This window comes from Phyllopteryx taeniolatus, chromosome 7, assembly GCF_024500385.1.
Source record: "Phyllopteryx taeniolatus isolate TA_2022b chromosome 7, UOR_Ptae_1.2, whole genome shotgun sequence".
Classification (NCBI taxonomy): Eukaryota; Metazoa; Chordata; class Actinopteri; order Syngnathiformes; family Syngnathidae; genus Phyllopteryx; species Phyllopteryx taeniolatus.
In genome coordinates, this window is record NC_084508.1 from 8,475,413 (window position 1) to 8,498,192 (window position 22,780).

At 39.3% G+C, this 22,780-nt stretch overlaps 2 protein-coding genes across 12 annotated transcripts in view; one reads left to right on the plus strand and one right to left on the minus strand.

Annotated features, from left to right (window-relative positions):
• The window catches only part of osbpl1a (oxysterol binding protein-like 1A), a 41,976-nt gene extending 23,336 nt beyond the window's left edge, over positions 1-18,640 (plus strand). For 7 of the 11 annotated variants that reach the window (XM_061779644.1, XM_061779646.1, XM_061779647.1 and 4 more), the window contains 15 exons: positions 81-184; positions 3,010-3,163; positions 4,366-4,522; positions 8,934-9,009; positions 10,021-10,155; positions 10,308-10,405; positions 10,911-11,093; positions 11,171-11,278; positions 11,380-11,469; positions 12,845-12,971; positions 13,312-13,404; positions 14,044-14,167; positions 14,523-14,613; positions 15,640-15,660; positions 16,679-18,640. In XM_061779644.1, the coding sequence (XP_061635628.1) occupies positions 81-184; positions 3,010-3,163; positions 4,366-4,522; positions 8,934-9,009; positions 10,021-10,155; positions 10,308-10,405; positions 10,911-11,093; positions 11,171-11,278; positions 11,380-11,469; positions 12,845-12,971; positions 13,312-13,404; positions 14,044-14,167; positions 14,523-14,613; positions 15,640-15,660; positions 16,679-16,781 (1,664 nt within the window). In that variant the 3' untranslated portion in view covers positions 16,782-18,640. Of the gene's footprint in view, positions 1-80; positions 185-3,009; positions 3,164-4,365; positions 4,523-8,933; positions 9,010-10,020; positions 10,156-10,307; positions 10,406-10,910; positions 11,094-11,170; positions 11,279-11,379; positions 11,470-12,844; positions 12,972-13,311; positions 13,405-14,043; positions 14,216-14,522; positions 14,614-15,639; positions 15,661-16,678 lie in introns of those variants that run through there. The other 4 variants (XM_061779645.1, XM_061779653.1, XR_009789393.1 and 1 more) reach the window with 3 other exon arrangements.
• On the minus strand, positions 17,967-20,313 carry lama3 (laminin, alpha 3). Its single transcript, XM_061779675.1, has 5 exons — positions 20,089-20,313; positions 19,281-19,408; positions 19,119-19,209; positions 18,218-18,331; positions 17,967-18,118 (listed from the first exon to the last, which is right to left on the minus strand). The coding sequence occupies exons 1-5, from the start codon at positions 20,195-20,197 to the stop codon at positions 17,970-17,972; spliced, it is 591 nt and encodes a 196-aa protein (XP_061635659.1). The 5' UTR covers positions 20,198-20,313; the 3' UTR covers positions 17,967-17,969.
• Between the last annotated feature and the right edge of the window lie 2,467 nt (positions 20,314-22,780).

The following is a 22,780-nucleotide window of genomic DNA, read 5'->3' on the forward strand; positions in this document are numbered from 1 at the left end:
CAAGTCAAGTTTCATTCATAGGGTTAGATTGTAAAAATTGGGTTTCAAGTCAGGGTTCAGGTTCCGATGTATGTTTCAAGATAGGCTTTGCATTCTGGAGAAGCTGCGGGCCATCAACGAGCTGTCGAGCGAGACCGGTTCCAACTTGGACGTCTGTCTCGGACTGGTCTCCAAACAGGAAGTGGTGAGTTCCCTCTTTGACAGTCACAAAACAAACCAAGTCAATAAATCGATCCAAATTGAAAAGACGCGATGCTATTTGGTTTATTTCAACCCTTGTCTATTATACGGGAGGCCTTTGTTTGTACAAATGCCTTTTTTGGGGGGAACCATAATCAACCATAATCAATATTACCAGTATATTATGATTTGGGTCAAGTAAAACCAAACAAAAACTAGAAGGTGCAATTCCCGGAGAAATTGCGTGTGAATGCTGCAATGCCGATTGAGATCATGCGCTTGAATGAGTCGAACACGTAGAAGTTGCAACGGTGGGGATCGGTGGGGAAATAAGGAAACTGTAGCTACAAATGTAGAATTGGTCTTATTGGGGCTAAAATGCGGGTATTTGGCACAGTGCAGAATGTGGGGAATGTAGTCAGTGCAATGGTTTGAAATGTGGAAGCAGGCAGAATAGAGTGGAATGGGGGAGAATGTGGGTGTTTTGACAATCAAATGTGAAATGTGGGTGTCAAATGTGGAATGTGGGTAATACGGGAATGTGTTTTGAAGAAGTTCTGAATGAGCTGAATGTTTTAAAAGTGAAATAGAATGATGTGAAAGCATTTCGTTGGGAATGAACGGGAATTATTTGGGTGTAAACTGTGGAATTGTAGGTCATGTGGAAATGTTGCGGCTTCGATGAGTAATAGCTTGAATTTGTAACCCGAAACGTTCGTAAACGGAGGTAATGTTTCCCATTGAAATGAATGGAAATGCAATTCATCCGTTCCAGTGACCATGAAAAAATGTGAACAATGTGTGTTTCCATCCATTTTCCGAAACCACCTATCCTCACTAGGGTCACGGGCGTGCCGGAGCCTATACCAGCTATCTTTGGGCGACACCCTGAAGTGGTCGCCAGCCAATCGCAGGGCACATATAAACAAACAACCATTTGTTTCTGTAAAGGTCAACAATTACACATTTTGCGCATTGTGATTTCATGTATTCATTCCGTGGCTCTTTCTGGTGTGCCTGCCTTGGCCACCAGGGGGAAGTATAATACATGCATACGTAAAGACTAGAAAAAGGCAGTCACAACTGCTCACTAGCCATTTTTTGCAGAGGATAAAGAATATTGTTATATTTGTCAGTCTACATGTTTTGCACCACTTTCGTGTTTAAATAGCCGCTAAAGGGTTAGTACTACCTCAACATTGATGCTAGTTCCGTTAGCTCGTGAACCGAGTTTTGCATTGTGTGTTAGCATTAAGTTAGTGGACATTTAGGCAAAGTTATGTGGTGTTTGGTTCAATAAATGTGTTTTTTTTTTTGGTCACATGTTTAGTCTTACAGTAAAGTTTAAGTAAGAGCGGCAATAAACAGCTTTGTCTCTTTTTTTCCTTTCTTTTTGACGTCTCGTATTGAATGTTTATTCAGCTGTACCTAATAAAGTGTCCATTTTAATTGTACTACACACGAAGGCGGCTAAGCCTCCGCTGGCGTTCCTTCCGAGCAGATCGGTCGCCATCTGCAGCGGCAACGGTGTCATTCATGCCTCATGCTCGCTTCCAGAGCTCGGTGTGGGAAGAATAAATAAACGGGAATTAATTAGCGTGCTCGTTAAAGGCCAAACAAGCTGGCAGATCATCCAGCGGAAGCTTTCTGAATTGTGACACGTTGCCTCAGCTGGACGAAACCGTTTCAACCGAGTCGTGCGCTGGCATAAAAGGCGCGCCGTCCCTCCCCCTCGGATTCTCACGAATGGGCTGCCTCTCGGTAAGAATAACCGGAATATTCTCTGGGCGCGCGCACATGCCGCCGCCGCCGATTGTAAAAGAAGCAACGGGGTGTGCATTCATTCCCCTGGGAAAAGAAAAGATGGGAAATATCCAACCCAAAAATAAATTCACTTGTTAAAAATTGACCTTTGTCCTCATTAAATTGCAGCTTTAATCTCGTAATATTGCCACTTTCTTTAGAGTAAATGTGCATCTTTTTAATCTCTCAATATTTTAAACTTTGTTCTTGTGGAATGATCTCTTTTTTTCTATAAAAACAACAAAAAGGATTATTTTTTTGATATTAAAGCTTTTTATCAAAAATAAAGACAATATTCTCATATTTTTGTGACTTTTTGCAAAATGCATGACTTTTATCTAAAAAACTTTATTCCAGCAATACTATGAGTTTTATCGAAAATATGTGACTTGTTACTTGCACTTTAAAATAAAGTCGTCCTACTTTTTACCTATTTTTTTCTTGAAAATATTCCAATTTTATCTCCGAAAAAAAAAAATCTCTTTTCCCGTAAGATTATGACTTTTGTTCAAAAAATGTATTTTTGTTACATTGTTAGATTGACTTTTCCCCCCAAATATACCAAAACATTTCAATCAAGTAATCTGCAATTTTTTACCTCTTGTTTTTTTTTTGTAACTCTTCACGATGAGACCAAGGTAAATCATTTCAAAACTTTCTCCACCATCAATGTGATCTGTTAAGAAAAGCCTACTAGAACATCAGAACTTTATTTGGGGTTATTTAGAGGCACTTTAAATGGTGGCATGTGTGTGCTGACTGCCATGTAACATAAGTTTGAATGTGTTTGCTTCATTCTGAAGACAGCCACATCCCCAGCCTTAAGAGGGTGTGCACACTTTTGCAACCACATTGTTTCGATTGGACATGCGAGTGTTTTACGAGCGTGGTCGCGGAACGAATTAAACTCGTATCTCAAGGCGCCGCTATGGTAGACGTAGGAGATGCATAGAGTAGTCGTATGGGTTTTTAACATACACACAGTATAGTGTTCCATTGTGTGTGTGTGTGTGTGTGTGTGTGCAGGTGCGTAGCATGAAATTGGAGCTGGAGGTGGAGAAGAATAAGATTCTGTCGCGAGCGCTGCAGACGCTGGCCACCGAGCACCACGAGCTGGAGCAGGTCGCGGTCAAGGGCGCCGGCGGCCTCAGCGACGATGAGTTCCACGACGCCGTGTCTGGTCAGTTTCATATTATTCGGAGGTTCTGTTTGTTCACACAAATATACCACTTTTAAAGAGAGTCGAGAAAGTCGGACTTGATTTGAGGAGTGTCACGAAGAAATGTACAACTTTTTATCTCGGGGAAAAAAAAAAACGGACTATTGTGGTAATTTTATGACTGAGAGTATCCAACATTTGATATGAAATTATCTTGCTTTATTTAGATGAGGTTCAGATTTTTTTAATACAAAATATATGACTTTTTAGCTAGAAACAAGTTGACCCTCTTCTTGTAATATGATTTGATTATTGTATTGAGACTTTTAAGATAAAAAATTATCTTAAAAAAACCCACTTTATTCTTTTAATATTAGTTGGGTTTTTTTAAATGTACCACCCTTAGAGAAAAATAAATAGATTTTATGCTCATGATATTGCAACTTTTTTGAATAGAAAATATATGCCTTTGAACTTTGAAAATTTGACTTTATTCTAGTAATATTTAAAAGTTGTTTCATCCCCCCAGCAATCTTACATTATTTTTGTACTATGTTTTTCTAAAAATATAAAGCAATCTGAAATCAATTTTAAAATTTGAACTTTACTTTCATATTTGTTCTTTGAAAATATGACTGATTCTTTTATTATGACTTTTTTCTTGAAAATGTGCCACGTTTAATCTTGGGGAAAAAAAAGCTCACCTTATTCATCATATGAATTTTTTTATCAAAAATGAAAAAAAATCGGATTTCATTTGAATAATATTACCACATTTTCTTGGAAATATATGCCTTCTAATTTTGAAATTTTGACTTCATTCAAATAATATTAAAACATTTTTTCAAAAAAAAAAAAAATAAGACTGAAATAAATGTACTTTATTCTCATTATATTATTGCTTTTTCTTGAATTAAAAAAAATTATCCTTCAAACGTCAACTTTATTCACACAATAGTTTTTTTTGAAAATATATGACCTCTCTTGTCAAAATATTACTTTTTTATTTTAATATTACGACTTTAGTAATATAATATTATATAACAACATACTGTAATATTTCGACAAAAAAACCCTCTCAGATGAAATGATTTTAGTTTAAAAATAAAATATGACTTATCTTGAAAGAAAGAAATACTCGCAATGTTGCAACTTTGAATAGAATCTCGCCCAAATCGGACGATTTATTCTTCTGACGTTGTCCTCGTAATCCGTTCCGCCAGGTTCCGACTCGGAGCTCTCCCTGAGCGGCTTTGAGACGGCGGCGAGTCGTTCCTTCCAGGAGGAGGAAGAGGACGACGGCGCCATGCTCGCCGTGTTGCGGGGCCATCGCCATAGCGACGAGGCGCAGACGCAACCCAACGGGGTCACCAAGTATAGGTCAGCGGCGCACGCCGACTTCCTAAATGAGACGCTCAAGATTTTCGGGGGGAATAAAGTACAGAGAGGCAGAAGCGACGTGGGATTTGTTGGGGATTAGTGAATTAGAAAATTCTTATTATCAAACTTTTGTTTTTTTTTAATATTGAGTGGCAGTACGGAGAGGGGGGCCATGGGGGTGGGGGCGGGGTGGGTCGGTGTTGTGCCAACCAAGTTATTTTGTGACTCGACTTGTCCAGCAAAATTTTCATTCAGCCCCCCTACTCAATTTAGAACACTGAAATTGGGAAAATAGGAATCTTTCGTCAAAATTCCCCAAAGATCAAGAAGGTAGACTTGAAAGCCTTTTTTGAAGCCTCATCCAATTCAGCCTGTTTTGAGGGGGCAGTCCTGTTTCATGATAAGGAGCTCTCGCACTTCTCTTCATTCTTGTAATATTAACATTTTTTGTTTTTTATTTTGGAAAAAATGTGACCTTATTCTCATAATATTCCGATTTAATTCTCGTAATATTAATATGCTTTAGTTGAAAATATCAATGTATTGAAATATAATTAATGAAATTTAGTCTCGTCATTTTTGGATGTCATTATTTTAATAATTTTTTTGTTAAAAATCTACAATTTTCTAATCTTGAAAATACTTACTTTATTCAAGTATGATGATCTTTTTACCTTGAAAATATACACGTTTTAATCTTAAGAAATCCAAACATAAATGAGAAATAAAACCAGATTATATATATATATATATATAACCTTTTAATCTAAAAAAAATTGAAGAACATCCAAATGAGATGCTTTTCTTGTAATATTATGACATTTTTCTCTTAATATTCTGTCTTTATTTTGAGAGTTTTTGATATTGGAAAGTTTTCCTTTCATCTAGTAGTATTGTTACTTTTTTTTTTTTAACTTGTTTCATAAATATACAACTTTTTTTCTCTTACTTTCTAATCTCGAAAAATCTATCTTTATTCTAGTAATATTATCCATCCATCCATTTTCTTTACCGCTTCTCCTCACTCACTGGAGCCCATCCCAGCTATCTTCGGGCGGGAGGCGGGGTACGCCCTGAACTGGTCGCCAGCCAATCGCAGGGCACATAGAAACAAACAACAAACAACAAACAACCATTCGCACTCACAGTCACACCTACGGACAATTTAGAGTCTTCACTCAAGCTACCACGCATGTTTTTGGGAGTGGGAGGAAACCGGAGTCCCCACGAAGGCACGCGGAGAACATGCAAATGCCACGCAGGCGACTTTTTAAAAAATATATATATATCCAACTTTTAAACCTCAAAAAGATCAATAAAATCCAACATTAGCTTCATAATATTACCACTTTGTTTTCTTGACCACCCGACTATTCTTTTCTAATTCCTCTTCAGCGACATGAGGCTATTATGACCTGGCAAACTGCTCTCCCCGTCGCTCCTGTTATTTATTTTCGCCTCTGAATAATTTAGAGCGCCGGTGCCCCCGAAAGACTGGCGCGGAAAGGACAGGTGTCTTTGTCTTCGCCGTTGAAATATTGATTGGGGCTCGGCGTAAGGCGCTAGGTCATCAATCACTCTGTTGACCGCTTCCTGCAGGCACCTTGCGCATAAATTCTCTGATATTTGGACAAATACTTGGACGAATGCAAGGGCTACCATTAAGACATCAGACCAGAATTTACCGGATGCCTGATTCTATTGCTCCGTTTTTTTTTTGGGCCGCGATATTTTTTTATTATTATTATTCAAAAGTTGCATATTTTTGATTGAAGAAATATTTAATATGAAAAGAATAGAGTCATAATGTTACGAAATTAATGTTGCAATATTACCAGACTAAAGGGTGAATTCTTATTAGTAAAAAAGTTGTATGTTTTGAGAAAAAAGTCGTAATATTTCACGAGTGAAGTCATAAGATTACCAAAACAATGATGACAATAAAGTCTAAATTATTTTAGAATAAAAGTTTTATGTTTTTAAAAACAAAGTTTAAATATTACAAGAGAAATGTAATAGTACAAAAATAAAATGTGATTTTATTTTTTTGGGGAACTTGTGCATTTTGATAAAAAGGTCATAATATTACAAGAATAAAATGTCTTTTTTTATTTGAAAAGTTTTATCATTTGAGAGCAATATTATTACATGAATAACATAATAAGAAAAAATTTAATATTACGAGAATAAAGTCAGAATTTAATTTAGGAAAAGTTGTATATTTCCAAAACAAAGTCATAAGATTACAAGAATAAAGTCACAATATTATAAAAAACAAATTGCAATATTACAGGAATAAAGTCCTATATTTTCTAAATACGGATCATAGCATTCTGAAAATAAAGTTAGAATACAATGAGAAAATTGTCCTAATTTTTATTTGACACTTATAAGTTTTCTCAAAAATAAATATGATATTTGCAAGCGAAAAAAGTCATAATCTTACAAGAATAAAGTTTGCTTTTTCCAGGATAAATAGTTGTATATTTTCGAGAAGGAAGTCATAAGATTAAAAAACTAAAGTCTGATTCTTTGAGGACATTTTTTTTTAGGTTAAAATATTGTATATTTTAAATTTTAAAAAAAAACAATATGCAAGAAAAAAGTCAAAATAATAATGTAATTTTACAGGAATAAAGTCAGATTTTCTTCAAGAAAATGTTTTAAAATTTCCCCCAAAAAGTCATATTACAATAAAAACTACGTAATACTACAGTACAAGAAAAATGTGTGGGTTTTTCTTCAAATATTTAGATTTTTTTATTTTTAAAATTTGTTTTTTTTTTTTTTTTTAGTCAAAATATTTATTATTACAAAATAAAGTCTTAAAGCCGTAGTATTACACACACACAAAAATACATCCTCATCAAATATCTCTGATTCCTGGTCACATTTTTGCAAGGCCACTTGTTACTAGGCAGATTTTATGAGGGTTGATCATAACTGCACCATTGGCCAATTAAAAAAAAAATAAAAAAATGTCAGTTTGAAAACAGTTACAAATGACACCCAAAACATGACTCTAAGAATGAGTACAATTCTTTTCAGTCCAATGGCCGTCTTGAGACTTCCAATTTATTACAACCACGGCCCGAGCGTGTCATCGGGTTTTCTTGCAGCGTGTCACTCAATAGCCGCCTGCAGCTATTGTGTGTCAGCTGAGAGTCATTTTCAGTAGAATTCGTGGGGGGTTGCGTTGAAAGCTGATAGAAGTGAATATTAAAAGGGACATATTATGGAAAATTGACTTTTTATTGTTTGTATACAAATACAGCGGTGCCTCGACTTCTGAGTTGAAGATGGTCGTAACTAAGCTGTAGTGATATTAGTTGTCCTTCGCAGAGCATAAAGAATATAAAGTGTGGTCTGTCTGCATGTGTTGCTACCGTTTGTGTTCAGATATAAATTGTTTAAAGGATAAAAACGTATCATAACTTGATTTCTTGGGGAAAATTTTTTTTACTTTTTACCTCAAAATGAGAATGGAAATAAATGTATTTTTTTAATCAAGGACAAAAATGGATTGTGTTCTATTACATTTTTTTCCTCATATATAAAATACAACTTTTATCTCAAAATAAATCTGATTTTATTCTCATGACATGACACATTTTATTGTTCAAAAACACTTTTTGCTCAAAACAATCAAGTTGATCAGTTTGTACATGAAATCTGTTGTCTTTGTAGTGTATTCAATGAAATATAGGTTGAACGTGATTTGCAAATCATTGTATTGGGTTTGCATTTTGTTTAACACAACGTCCCAACGTTCATTGGAAATGACTTCATACATACTAAAACATTTTTTTCCTGAAAATATGTGACTTAAAACAAAATCGAAATGTATTTACTCTCAAAATATTACAAAAAATATGGAATGTAAGACTTTTCATCTTGAAATAAAATATTTTTTATAGATCATTTTTTTTTGTAGAAAGTATCAAACGTTTTTCATAAAAATAAATCAAACTCTTTTCTTATTTGATATTCCCCCAAAGCATGCATTTCTTTCTTGAAGAAATGAAACATTTTACCTTTAAATAAATCTGACTTTTTGTTTTATTTCTGCGAAAATATGCAACTTTTCGCAAGAGCAACAACTCCGATTATTCTTATTTTTATCTCATAAAAATCAGGCGATGTTCTCATAATATTGCGACCTTTTTTATCAATCATATATGACTTTGTAGCACCAAACAATCTGTCAATAAATATGACTTTTTCTTGAAAAGAAATGTCTTTTTTATCCAGGAAAAAAAATCTGGCTTTGTTCTCATACTGCAACTTTTTCTTGAAAATGCGCGATTTAATCCCCCCAAATTGTTTTACCTTATTCCTTGTCATAATATTAGGACTATTGGGGGAAAAAATGCCCAATATGTCTCCGTTGAATGCATGTTTGTCGTTTCAGGACGAGCTTGCCTTCGCCCATGTTTTCAAGAAATGACTTCAGCATTTGGAGTATTCTCAGAAACTGCATCGGAATGGTGAGAATGTACAGAATATTTGTAAGCCACTTACTTGTCACATGGTCCACCGTGTGACAATTCCCGCAAAAAGGAAGTGGCAAAAGCCCTTTTCCAAAAGGGATCGTCCGGGATTTGGAACCGGGACCTCTCGCACCCTCGGACAACATGCCAAGAGTTGTGTTTCATGGCCAACTTACTTGTCACATGGTACACGTGTGACAATTGCCAGAAATCGGGTTCAGTCATAAAACCCCTTTAAACAAAGGTTCATCTGGGATTTGGACCGGGGACCTCTCACACCCCGAGCAAGAACCATACCCCTTGACCAACGAGCCACATGTTGTGTTTAGTGACCCACTTACTTGTCACGTGGTCAATGTGTGGCAATTTCCAGAAAAAAATTGTGGGGGGGGGGGGGGGGGGGAAACCCTTTCAATGAGATCCCGTCCGGGATCTCTCGCACCCAAAGCGAGAATTATACACCTCAGTCACCCACTTCCTTGTCACAAGGTCCACGTGTGACAATTGCCAGGAACCATTTAAAACGGTTCAGTGACAGTTTTTTTCTTAATGTCTTTATGTCTCGAAAGTGCTCTGTTTTCGTACTCGAGCGAAGGAGCCACGAGGTGTGCATTGTGACCAAGGTACTTGTCACATGGTCCACCGTGTGACAATTTCCAGAAAAAGTGGGCTCGTCCAGCATTTGAAGACAGGACCACTCGCGTCCTAAGCGAGAATCATATCCCTACTCCAACAACCTGCGAATTGCCAGCATTGTCTATCTCACTTGTCACATGGGTTTACCGTGTGACAATTTCCCGAGAACATGTGGGCGTTTAAAGGGGCTCGGGATCTGTCTCATCCAAATATTGTTCCTAAACTGAAACCCTTTTAAGTGTTTGTAGACTAAAACTCTCACACATACAGTCGACATACTAAATTGTGACTGAAAGTAATAAGCATTTCCGTCCAAAAGACTAAAACTAAGATGGCACTTCTTAATGAGCCTTCCCCCGGCGCGGTCTCCAGGAGCTCTCCAAGATCGCCATGCCCGTGATCTTCAACGAGCCGCTCAGCTTCCTGCAGCGTCTGACCGAGTACATGGAGCACACGTACCTCATCCGGCGGGCCGACGCCGCAACGGAGTCCCTTGACAGGATGAAGGTAGACGAACCGGAGCCCAAAGCAGCAGAAGGGATGGCTTCGATGGGAAAAGCCCAGACCTAAACTCAATAGAAAATGACACTATTGGGGATGAGAGGGCAATGGCCGTCCTCGCCGGGAAGTGATTTTGATTCTGCTACTTTTCTCGTCAGTGTGTGGCGGCCTTTGCCGTGTCTGCCGTGGCGTCGCAGTGGGAGAGGACGGGCAAGCCCTTCAACCCGCTGCTCGGAGAAACCTACGAACTGGTCAGGTTAGTGTGTTTCCATCCGGTCGTCTCAGCCGCTGCTTCTCAACCTTAATTGAGCCAAGGCATCTATTTTACAAACAAATCTCAACGCAAACCATCGGACAGCAGTATGGCAAAAAGTTCAGTTTGTGAAATCTGAGCCTTTTAAATTGAGCACAAAGCAATTATTCTGTTGTCTGAATGAATGGCAACAGTTGGCTACAGGAGCAGTTGTTTGTAGTTTTACAATGAGCATACGATCTACGCTAATTCACGTTAACCTGTCTGTGGCATTTCGCATCGTACGTTAGCGTTGAGCTATTTAACTTTTGGTGGAATATTTTGCTGTTTAAATATAAAATAGGGCCGATTCCTGTGTTCTGCTCTTGATAAGATGGAGAGTCAAGTCTTTTCATGAACAAATCTCAAGTCCTAAAATTGGCGACCTAAGCCTTGACTCTTGTGACTGGAGTCCCGCACTGCCACGCCCTCTGGGAATTCTGACTACTATTTGATCCCATCAATCCAGGGAGGATCTGGGTTTCCGGCTCGTATCGGAGCAGGTGAGCCACCACCCTCCCGTGAGCGCCTTCCACGCCGAGGGCCTCCAGCAGGACTTCGCGTTCCACGGCTCCATCTGTCCGAAACTCAAGTTCTGGGGGAAGAGTGTGCAAGCCGAGCCCAAAGGCGTCGTCACGTTGGAGCTGCCCAAGTGAGGACCACTAAAATACCACACGTCCTTTCACTCCCTAACGTGACTCTAAAAAGGCTTCCGGTTTTGCCGCGCAGTCACAACGAAGCGTACACGTGGACCAATCCCACGTGCTGCGTGCACAACATCATCGTGGGCCAGCTCTGGATCGAGCAGTATGGAAGTGTGGAGGTGATCAACCACAGGTAAGAGCATTTACCTCCACTCAAATCATTATCATTACAATCAATAATATGATGCCGCCAATGATATTGAAGTTTTCTTTTGCTGCTGTGTGTTTGCGCAGAACTGGTGAAAAATGCTGCCTTAACTTCAAGCCATGTGGCCTTTTTGGTAAAGAACTGCACAAAGTGGAAGGGTACATACTGGATAAAAGGTGCCCCTTACACACACACAAATCGGTGTTTAACAGTGAGTTGTTTAATTGCCGTCATAGACAATGGATAAAAGATGTACGTTGCTCTGTTCAATAGAGATCATTTCCAGCATTAATGTGAACTGCCACCTCGAGAGCAAAATGAATCTGTCTTCGAGAGGGGAAGTACAAATAAACAACTGAGATCAGGCGGTAGCACAAGTGTGCACACCCTCATAAATCGGGATGCGGCTGTGCTAGGAATTTACCAATTGCATTCACACTCAGGGTTAATGGGAGGCCGCACACACTCGCCACCATTTCAAATAAATACATTTAAAAATCTGACTTTATTCTCATAATATTGCAATATTTAACAAAAAATATACAGACATTTTATCTTGAGAAAAAAAAAACAGACTTTATTTGAATACAAGTCTGGCTTTTTTTGTAATAAAATAAAGTCCAATTTTTTTTTCATTCGACTGTCCAAAAAAATGAACGTCGAACAGCTTACTGTTTGATTGCTGTCGTTTACAAATTGAAGTACAAAGCATCCTTTTCCTCGTCCCTTTAATCACACTTCATCATTTCTCGTGTACTTTCATTATTTCCAAGCCCCCTTGTCATCGCTCTTGCTTTCGAGCGGCCCAGATAAAACACATCATGTATGCGCTTTCTGGTTATTCCAATCCAAATATCCTCACCCTTCATTCTGGTTCCGAGCCAGCATGATTTCAATGCGCTTGAAGTATACTTTAGTCAAATTATTTGTCAAGCAAATAATTGAAGTGCTTTGGCTGGACTCCGATCGCCAAGCATGTTATGAATTAACGATTCCCCCCGCAATTAGTCGTGTTGCACTTTCGCAAAAAAATGAAACACAGCTGTTGATGTTCCATTGTCCTAAAAAGAAGACAAATTGCTGATGTCGTACACTCCTCAAGAGAACGCTTATCATTGATGTTACTCTTCTCTAAGATAAAATAAAACTGTTGATGTTGCTTTTTCCTAAAAAGACCAACTGTTGAAGTTTGAAGAAGAAGACAAAGCATTGTTGTTAAACTTTCCTCAAAGAAGACAAGCAAAATGAAATGTCAAAACTGTAGGACAAGCAGCCGAGTGGGAATAAAGAGGAACGCAACAAAATGGCGGCGCTGGTGGCTCATTGTGGATGGTGGGATCAGCTGGGTTCCTTTTTTTTTTTTTTTGCTGTGCATTTAAAACCGTTGACCGCGAGACCACCACTGCATGTGCATTTTGTGACAATACTCGGCCACAGCCACGAATGCTGATAACGACAGATATCGTGTGTTTGTTTCCTTGTCACAGCCTAGCAAGGAAACAAGCCAAAATCATGACTGTGTGTTTGTGTGTTTATTTTTGCACACGAAAGTAAAAAGAAGCTGTGCGCGCTGTACGGCAAGTGGACCGAGTGTTTGTACGTCATTGATCCCGCCGCCCTGGAGACTCACAGGAAAAGCGACAGGAAAGGAGTAGAAGGCAAAAACACCAGCAGAAAGGTAACAACTCCATTGCATTACTCTGACTATATAGTATAATAGAACACCGTATTATCTGAACAGGCCATGTTTGAAGTAACATGGAAATATTTTTAAGTGTGTGAAAACAAGTTGTTCGCATTTTTGGGTATGGTCAAGTTCATATAAGGAACATATGAGATCATCAAGAGGAAGAAGTGTCAAGTTTTGATGATGCACGTTCCTGAAAAGAAGGCAACGTACTCATGTTGCACTTGGCTAAAAGACAGACAAACTAAAAGGAGCTCAGATTTGGAGTTGAAATCTACGACACTTTGATGGAAGTAATGTAATAGCGTACATCTGCCGCATCCTTTTCCAGGACGTTCCCTCGCAAGCGCCCGATAGTGTGGACGTGGTTCCCGGCAGCCAGCTGCTGTGGAGGATCGCCCCCCGCCCGGCCAACTCTGCCCAGGTCAGTTTTGAAAATGCCCCCCCGAAAGACAATAAAAGCTTGGACTGCATTTTCACTCGTGGAGGCAGCACTTCATCACCGAGCAATACCGATCAATTATTCAGATTCAAAAGCTTTCACTTTAGATTCACAGATTCACTTTAAATTAACTGACTCTTTTGTTGATTATTTTAATGCTATAAACAGAATATTAGCCAAAAATGGTTTGAAATTACAATCGTGAAGTTACATAACGTTGTTCATTTTTGTGAAGAAAATTATAATTTACCAGAATAAGTCTTGTTTTTTAAAGAGAAAAAAGTGCTTTTTTAAGATATTAACAAGTTGTATATTTTCCAGGGAAGGAAATTGTATTTAGGAAAATAATAATTTTTGAGTTTTCAAAAAAATATATAAATGTATAGTTTTTTATGGTAAAGGGTTGCATATTTAAAAAAAAAAAAAAAAAAGCTGTTGACTAATTTGTCTGTTAATAAAGGTCTTTATTTATTGATGTATTTGTTGTATTTATTACAAGCAGAAATTCCGATTTCCCCCCCCCCCCCCCCCCCCCCCCCTCCCCGAGACAAAAAGTCATATTGCTCAAGATAAAAACTCGTATAATGACTACTTCGAGTTCCACTTGTCCCCTAATCACAGATGTACAGCTTCACGACCTTCGCCATGCAGCTGAACGAGCTGCACGAGGACATGGCAGGCGTCCTTCCTCGGACAGACTGCAGGTTGAGGCCCGACATTCGAGCCATGGAGAACGGCGACATCGGTAGAACGACTCGTTGTGCCGGTTTATGGCAGTGATTCTTGAACTGTGGTATGAGTGCTCTCTCTAGTGGTAGGAAAAAAGAACCACAGCCAGAGTACAGTTCAGTTGTATTTAACTTTTAAGTGACATCCATTTGCATTTGCTCTGAAAAAAAAACATTTTTTTAAACATGTTTTCAATTAAACTCACATTATACGTTTGTACATTCTGCATAATGTTACAGTGGCTTACAATTATGTTCAATACACTTTTTAGGAATAAAACATCCGCCTCGTTTTTTTCGGTGGTACTTGGTTTCAAAACTTTTGAGAGCTACTGGTTTATAGAGTTGTCAAACTTGCCGCTGTTCCCACAGACTTGGCCAGCGAGGAGAAGAAAAGACTGGAGGAGAAGCAGAGGGCCACCCGCAAAAAAAGCTCCAGAATGGACGACGAGTGGAAGATGAGGTGAGTTTGTCGAATGAAAACTTCTTCTTGAAATCGCTCCACTCGACGGGCAATCTGTCATCCGTGCAAAATCTTCTAATTGGAGCCTAAATGGGCGCTGGCCGTCTTTGTTAGTGACAAGACGGAGCCGTCGAAGGCCGTGTCACCAGAAATGGGCCATAATTGATCGTTGGTATTCACAGTTTGTCTCTGTTTAATTTGCGATGATGAACGGCCATTTGTGTTAATTACACGCACTCGGCGCCTCTTTGGAGAAGTCCTTTTTGGCAATTCGCTTAGTTCCTCTGGCCCGGAGTTGTATTAAAAGGTTAATTACGCTCTCAGGCCCCGAATATGGCGCTTTATTCAGATTGTTAGCTCAGCTCGCAAAGAAAGGCGTAGCTAGCCTTTAGCTCCCTAATTAACATCACAAACGTATGCTGGGCAAAAAAAAAAAATAGACTGTCAATAAACGCGTTATGGAGCCACATATGCACATAGCATATTTCTTAAATACCATCCACTAATAAATAGACCCCTCCTTTTCCACATTAGAAAAAAAAAATAATATTCGTAAGTATAATTGTGTCCCTTCATAGACTCTACTGACATGGAATAGTTAACATCATTTCCCTCACAGAATTAATCAATCATTAGGAGCCAATATTTTTCAGGCTAATGTTGAAAGATGAGTTTGAAATTATAAAGTGTTTTGGGGTATAGTTAGGCTTTAAACTCATAGAATATAAAGCGAATAGTCACTGATGCCTCCGAAAAGGTTGATATTTCTTTATATATGCCACAAGATAGCAGCAAAGCACTACTTTTCGATTTGAAAGTGCTATTGCCTGTTTAAATGAAGCTCCTCCCCTTATTTCTACATAGTTCCAAATGTTCGCTATTCACATCAGGGCTTGGTCCTTAACTCTCATGAATTGTGCTTGTTGTAAAGCGTTCCTATATATATGTATATATATATTTATTTATGTTTTTGCATTAAATGCTTGTTTATTTCTCCTTCCTTGTCTGTTTTTTTGCTCGCTGAAGGAGCCCCGCACTTTGCCCAAGGTTAGACTCTGACGTCTACGTGCTCAACATTTGTGATACGGTATCGTCAAAACTAATTTCAAAGAAAAGCCTCTCATATCCTCCGCGCGTAGATATCATCTTGAAACGTGTCCCCCCGTCGCTTGACGGGGCTGGTGGGTGACAATGTGCTCTTATCGCTCATCTCCTCGACTTTCACCCACTCAACCGCCTCCCTGCCTTCCACGAGATCCTTCCCCTGGTTGTGTGCTTTGAATGCAACCTGAGAGAACACAGAGTTAATTTTACATAAAGGAGTATTTGTGTTTTTGGTCACAATTTAAACCAGTTCCCAGGTGCCTTCATTCCAAATCACCCCAGGCGTCCAAATAAGGCAGTGAGCGTTCAATCAGAGTGTGAATGAAGATAGTAATTTGGATTTGTCAATGCCTGTAAGCCCCGCCCCACCACACGTTTCCACACCACTGTTCCGGAGACCCAACTATTTGTATACAAGCAATTGAAAAGTCCATTTTTCATTATACCGTAAATTCTCATGTATAATGCACATTTTTTTTCCCCTCAAGAAAAAAACATTCAAGTCAATAGTCTGCATTATACATAGGTATAGTAAAAGAAAATTATTTCAAAGTCAAATGCGGTATGAGTAAATGTGTATTTTAGAACAGACATTAATTAGTTTTAAAGCTGCAGTGTTAAAAATAAACACTATAGAGTGCATAACAATAATAAATACATTCTTAAAGGACAAGTAAACATCACTAATAATAATAATAATAATGATCAGAATTTACTAGAAAAACAAATTAGGAGAGGGTCACCACTAACATTTATTGCATACACTGTAAATTTATCAAGGGATAGAAAGTCAAGGGTGCGCATTATACATAGGAAGAAGTGTTTTTTTTGGGGGGGGAGTCGATTTTGGGGGTGCGCATTATTCTCGAGTGCGTATTATAAACGAGAAATGATGGTATGTCCTCTTTAAGTGTCAATAACACTCCTTACTTACTGGTCGTCTGCTTGTCTTGGTTCTTAGGTGGTTCCAGCAGGGCCCCAATCCGCACACCGGCTCTCAGGACTGGATCTTCACTGGCAGATACTGGGACAGGAAGTATCCTCATCGACCAGACATTTACTAGAATTCTCCACAAGCAATACGCACTAATGAACTGTGGCCTTAAACTGCGTTGACACTCTAGAAGTGTGCATATACTGTAAATGTCAGTATCTCTGGGGGGTTTTACATAAATGTTCATCATCGAGGATTTTTAGCTCCTGTGTGTGTGTGTGTGTGTGTGTGAGATTTAATAGGCTCCTTTCTATTTTAAAAAATCCCTGTGTGTTGTTTTTGTGTACAGTATAAACGCATCCTGAGCCATCAAAAACCTCATTTTCTTCCGTACAAAAGAAAAACCATGTATTTACATGTATATAAAGAAGGCAATATCTAAGATTGTTATGCACTGACACCAACCGGTCACTTTATTAGCTACACCTGTAAAAACCTAATGACACCAAATATAAGAGCTTCATTGAAAATTGTGCCTCTGGGTTCTCTGTCCACGTTGCTTCCTTTTTTTTTTTTTTTTTTTTTTTTCTTCCAACCATTGAAGCTGTGGTAATCCAAATGTAATGGAAACCCCCCAAGGGTGTGGATTTTTGTCTGATAGACATTTTTCACTTACCGTAATGCCCTCACGTTTGGGCAAGGAGAGCCACTGTCACCAATGCACTTTCAATCATTTATTGAACGGGACAAGCAGCCAAACACACAAATACAAAATGAAAACACTCGCAAAGAGCACGCGCGCACTGAAATAACCAGCCAACACGACACTGTCACTCATTAGTAATTACACTTTATAAAACCATTTTTTTCTTTACATTCTCTTTTATGTTTTATTGTTGTTGTATACACTACAGCACTATTTGTCGTTTTTAAAAACGTGACAAAAAGAAAACGCTGGTGATTTTTTTTTGCAGGGCTGAAACAGATGAATGCAATTTTAATTTATTTGATAAAAGAGTAAACTGAGTTACAAGCTTGGTCACGGAACAAATTAAACTCCTAAGTCAAGGTACCACTGTATTTATTTACTACAAATAATATAGCTTTGTTTATCTATCTATGCCAGCGCTGCATAGTGACAGGCCGAACAATGAAATGCTCTTCCACAAGACGGCAGAAGGCACATAGTGTAATTAACCTGTGTGTCCATCATGGTCTTTTCTAAAATAGGCCTACGTGCCCCCAGCTCAATAAAGGTTGGGAAATGCCGATCTCGACAACCAACAGCACTTCCTGACCTGACTTCCTCGCCCTCCTCTCAGTATGCAGGACACACGTTGAAGTCCACCAGGCCGATCACCCTCGCCGCCCGTGCCTCGGACGCAACGCGCCTGCCATTAATAATCATGTTTCTCAAGCAGCCCATGTACGGAGATGTCACGGGGGCCCCGCTTGACTCTAAGGCCCCTGTAAAAAAAAAAAATATATATATATATATATTTATATAATACAAATATTAAGCTCCTATGCACTCTTTTTGAAAGAAGTCTTAGTGTGATTTCATACCTCCAATGTGAAGTAATCCCTGTGTTGTAGAGGAGGGAAAAGATGCAAAGGGTCCCGCCTTCTTTTCAGACGTGGCGTCCACCATTAGCATGAGGTCTTTTTCTCCTTTGGATACTAAGCACAAAGGATTGTGTCAAATGTAACAAAACTGTTTTTGCATCATGATTTCAGCCTTTAATTCAATGGACATTGTGCTGCTCCTTCTGGTGTATGTGCCATAGCCACCAGGGGGCCAAATAATACACATAAAATACATACTTGAAGAAGAAGGTCACAACTAAGCTCAGTAAGATACAATAATATTTGTTGTTTTTCGCAGCGCATGAGGAATATATGCATGTGAGTATTGTTATATTGTCTGTCTGCATGTGTTGCTGCAGCATTGTGTTCAGCTATCCATTGCTTAAAGATTTATAACTACCACATCATCTATGCTAGTTTTATAGCCCATCTATGGTGTTTTACATTGTGTATTAGCATTTAGCTAGCAGACGTTCATAAGGCAAAGTTATGAGGTTTGGTTAAATACACAACGTGGAATTCTCTTTGTTTTTTTTGGGGGGGGGGGGGGGGGTTCACAGTAAACCTGAGTGACAGTGCAGCAGCTCCTTGTGAGTGTTCTCCATTTTTATTTTTGTCTTTGACTGTTTTTCCCATTCACTAAACAGCTAAAAGTGCGAATGTGGCTGTTCTGGTCCACAAGTTACACTACTGTAATTGCGCCTTTTTTTTTTCACTTCACTACAAGGGGTTGCGTATCTAAAGCTTGCATTTATCTCAAATTTTGGCTGGCAACGCAAAGCAAAAAAAATCCACCGACTCAAATAACTAAGAAGGTACCACCGGATGAAATCGACCAGCGACCCAAAACAGACCTTTACTAATCACCAGCTAAGCATACCTGTAATTACATGAAATTCCCCATCACAGATCTTCTGTGGAGTCAGTGCGACGCTGACGCTACCGCCGCCATCATTCACAGTGACGCCCACCTGGTAAAAGATCACAGTCACTCAACTGTTGACTTGATTAAACGCGACATCGTCCAAGAGGGAAAGGTCACCGTGTTGTTAATTAAGAACACGTCGAAGCTGGTTCCGTGGCCCCGCGCGTGGAAGAGAAGGCCAGTCGGGCGACGGGGCCGCAGCTCGAAAGTCAACGTAAACTGAGCGCCCGCTGCAAAGGGATCATCTAGGAGAAGAACAAACACCTCTATGCGGCAATTTGTCCAGTGAATTACTGTATATGGAAGGCAGGGGTGGACAAAGTATTATGGGGCACATATGCAAAGCAAAAAAATGCGTTCCATTCTTCAATCCACCAAAATGAGCATTTGTATTTCCATTCATCCATGCATTTTCTACACTGTTTCTCTTCATTGGAGAAAAGATTTATTTGATGATTAAAAGATTTTCATTTCATCATTTAAGTACAGTATTTTTTATTTTCCCATATTTAAGTCCAGTGTTGAACTGTGCATAATGTTACACAAGCTTTTAATAATATTAAATATACTTCTTAGTAATAAAACCTTTGCCTCATTCTTGTTAAACACTTGGGCCTACTAACTACTGTATTTTAATGTTGGTCATTATGGTGGTACTTGGAGAGCTAAAATTTTTTTTAGGTGGTGCTTTGTGTAAAAGGTGAGAGAACTACTGATATATAACATAAAACAAAATAAACTTATGTCGAAATGAAGCTCCTCAACTCACTTCGGCACCGGATGCTACTACCAAAGCGATACTGTTAAAAAATGTTCACATATTTTACTTTTTTTTTTTTTTGTTCTCATCTACGAATGACCAGTCCGTTTTGAAAATCATATGTGGCCCTTGAGCACAAAACCACCCCGATTTATGGCATCGAACCTAAGACGACGTGACCACCACCAAAGTACATCCCCCTCTCCGTGAGCCCGTCTGAGCAGGGCGACACCCCGCGGGCCCCCTCGGGGTGGCCCACCGGCTGATCGTTCATTCTGAAGTCCCGCACACAGCCCGAGATGCTCTTCAAGAGGATTTTAGGCCCCTGTGGTAGAACATGAGCCACATGTTATGCAGGCGCAAATGTAAGAACATGCGACAAAGTTTGACTCAGACATTAGTGGCCCCCAGGTGGCCCCCCAGGTAGACATGGCCGTGGAAGTTTAAGGACGAGCCCTCATCGTTGGGCAAATGGCCGTCGTTCACGCGGATTCCATCTACCAGAAGATGGAACGTGTTCCTCTCCACACTGCATTGCACCTGCCAAAAGAAACATCGACACTAGCGTCACTGGGTTACCTCACAGCCACAATGGGGCACAAATGCTAGCATTCCAGCTGGTTAGCTCCCAAACCAGTAGCTGGCAGCAATGCTAATAGCAAAAGAAATCAATAATAATGGCACCACAATATACTGACACTTGGCGAGATTTAGACATTTTCAAGGTGCACTCCCTTTTGTTGCCAGCGATTTAGACATTAATGGATGTGCGTTAAACTATTTTTCGGGGACAGTAAATTTACACTGTTATACAAGATGTACAAAGACTACTTGAAATGGTAACAACATGTAATCTTTTCTGTTGTCCCATGAAAAACATAATAAAATGATATTATTTTGCTGGGTTTTGAGATTTTGTTTTCATTTCACCATTGTTTTAAGGCATTGCAGTACACAAAATGCTAAAATAATGCGACCCAATTGCTAGTATTCCAGCTAGATAGCTCCCCTCTTTAGCAAACTAGTAGCTTGAAGCTATCCTATTAGCTAAACTTTTTTTTATTAAGTTTTGAAAACACTAGCATACTAGCAAGTTAGTCCCATCCACAGTAACAGAGTAGCTTACAGAGGCATATTATTCATTTTTTTCATTTTTGATTTCAAGCTATATAATCATCATTATGTTGGTCTAAACATTTTTTTGTAGGTTGCAGCCTACAGAATTCTGAACTAATGTGGCGCAAACGCTATCAATCTTGCTACATAGCTCTTAGCTCCGTCTGTAGCAACCTAGTAGCTTACCTAACAAACACTATGCTGTTATTAAATATAACATTTTGATGCATTATTAAATCGTCTTTATAGCCATCCATGGGTTACAATTTTTGTTTTGTTTTGTGGTGCTACAAAATGCTACAACAACTCAAAAATGGCATACAAATACTAGAATGCCAGCTAGTAAATTCCCATCCGAATGAACCTAGTACAGTCTCTCGGCTTAGCAAATCATGTAGTTTTCTGGGTTATATTTTTATTTGATCAACTTCACTTGCCTATCCAGTTAACGTTTATTTTTATTTTTTTTGTTAAATTGTACTACAAACTGTAAGTTAGCTTTAGCAATAGCAAACATCTTGGGGTTGTAATTGGTTGAGCAGACTTTGCAGCGCAATTACTCTGTGCCAGTGTCCGTCGTTTGTCTTCAGCTTGTGGTGGATGACTCTGCTCGGCCCGAGAGACATCTTAATCTTGCCATTCGTCACGTACAGAACCAGCAGGGGCACCACTCCCGTGCCCTCGACCAAGAGGATGAGGCCCTTGGAGGACTTGGTCTTGACGTCCAGGGAGAAGTGAGGCCTGAGTCGACAACAAGAAGAAGAATGAGAGCTTCGATGTAGATACTTTTCGGGTCAAATTTCACCTCTTCACATTTGCAATCATCAGCAATAAAAATACCCTAAATGTCAATATTTCACCCTAAAGTTTGTGCGGCTGCGGCTCAGGTGGTAGAGCAGGTCATCCAACGACCCAAGGGTCTACAGTTCCAAACTCCGACCACTGTCAAAGTGTCCTTGGGCATGACACTGAACCCCAATTTGATCACAGTGAGCATGGAAGCAGCTGTCCATTGGTGTATGAATGTTTAGGTGAATGTGAGCACCTCAACGGGGTAATGAAAGTGCTACATAAGAAGACTATTTCAAATTTGATGACTTTTCCTACAATGACCAAAAATTAAAGGACTGCAAAATGACATTGTTTTACACAGGTGCTACAAAGTTTCCAGATCCAACGGGTACATGCGCAACCAACGTCTGCATTTTGCGAAACAGAACGACGTACAGTACTTCCTTTCAGCTTGGGTAAGTTGCGAAGCCCTATTGCAGGAAACCGGTACAAAGCACCCATAAGAACTGAATGACATTTGAAGGGTCATGGGGAAATCTCCAAACGATTAAAAAAAAAGCATAAGAATAATCTAACGGTACATACTAAACAAAAGGAAGAGTAGTCATACAGAGGCAAAAGACCCAGGCACGTGATCTGCACCTGCAAAATCAAGTAGCCTACCTGCAATGCCACAAATAAAAATAAATACACTTTCCATTTTCTCTGAGACATGAAGCATGAATCAACTATTAATACATTTGGAAATATCTGTAGTTCATATTGTGACATCATATTTTGAGCATATTCCTTGCCCGAGTCGAAATTCACCCGGAGCATACTACATGTGCAAGGAACATGAACAGTGCGTAAGGGTCAAGGTGAGCCAAGGTGGTTTAATGATCACAACACCGTGCGGTTCCTGTCCTCGGGAAGGACCGCGGAGGATTACTTTCGCTTGTGACAGCAC

Coding starts and splice junctions, on each gene's coding strand:
- lama3 (XM_061779675.1), bottom strand. CDS start 20,197: ATGAACGATCAGCCGGTGGGCCACCCCGAGGGGGCCCGCGGGGTGTCG. Junction 18,332..19,118: donor GGAATTTCATGTAATTACAG/GTATGCTTAGCT, acceptor CTTTGTGCTTAG/TATCCAAAGGAGAAAAAGAC. Junction 18,119..18,217: donor GGGATTACTTCACATTGGAG/GTATGAAATCAC, acceptor TTTTTTTTACAG/GGGCCTTAGAGTCAAGCGGG.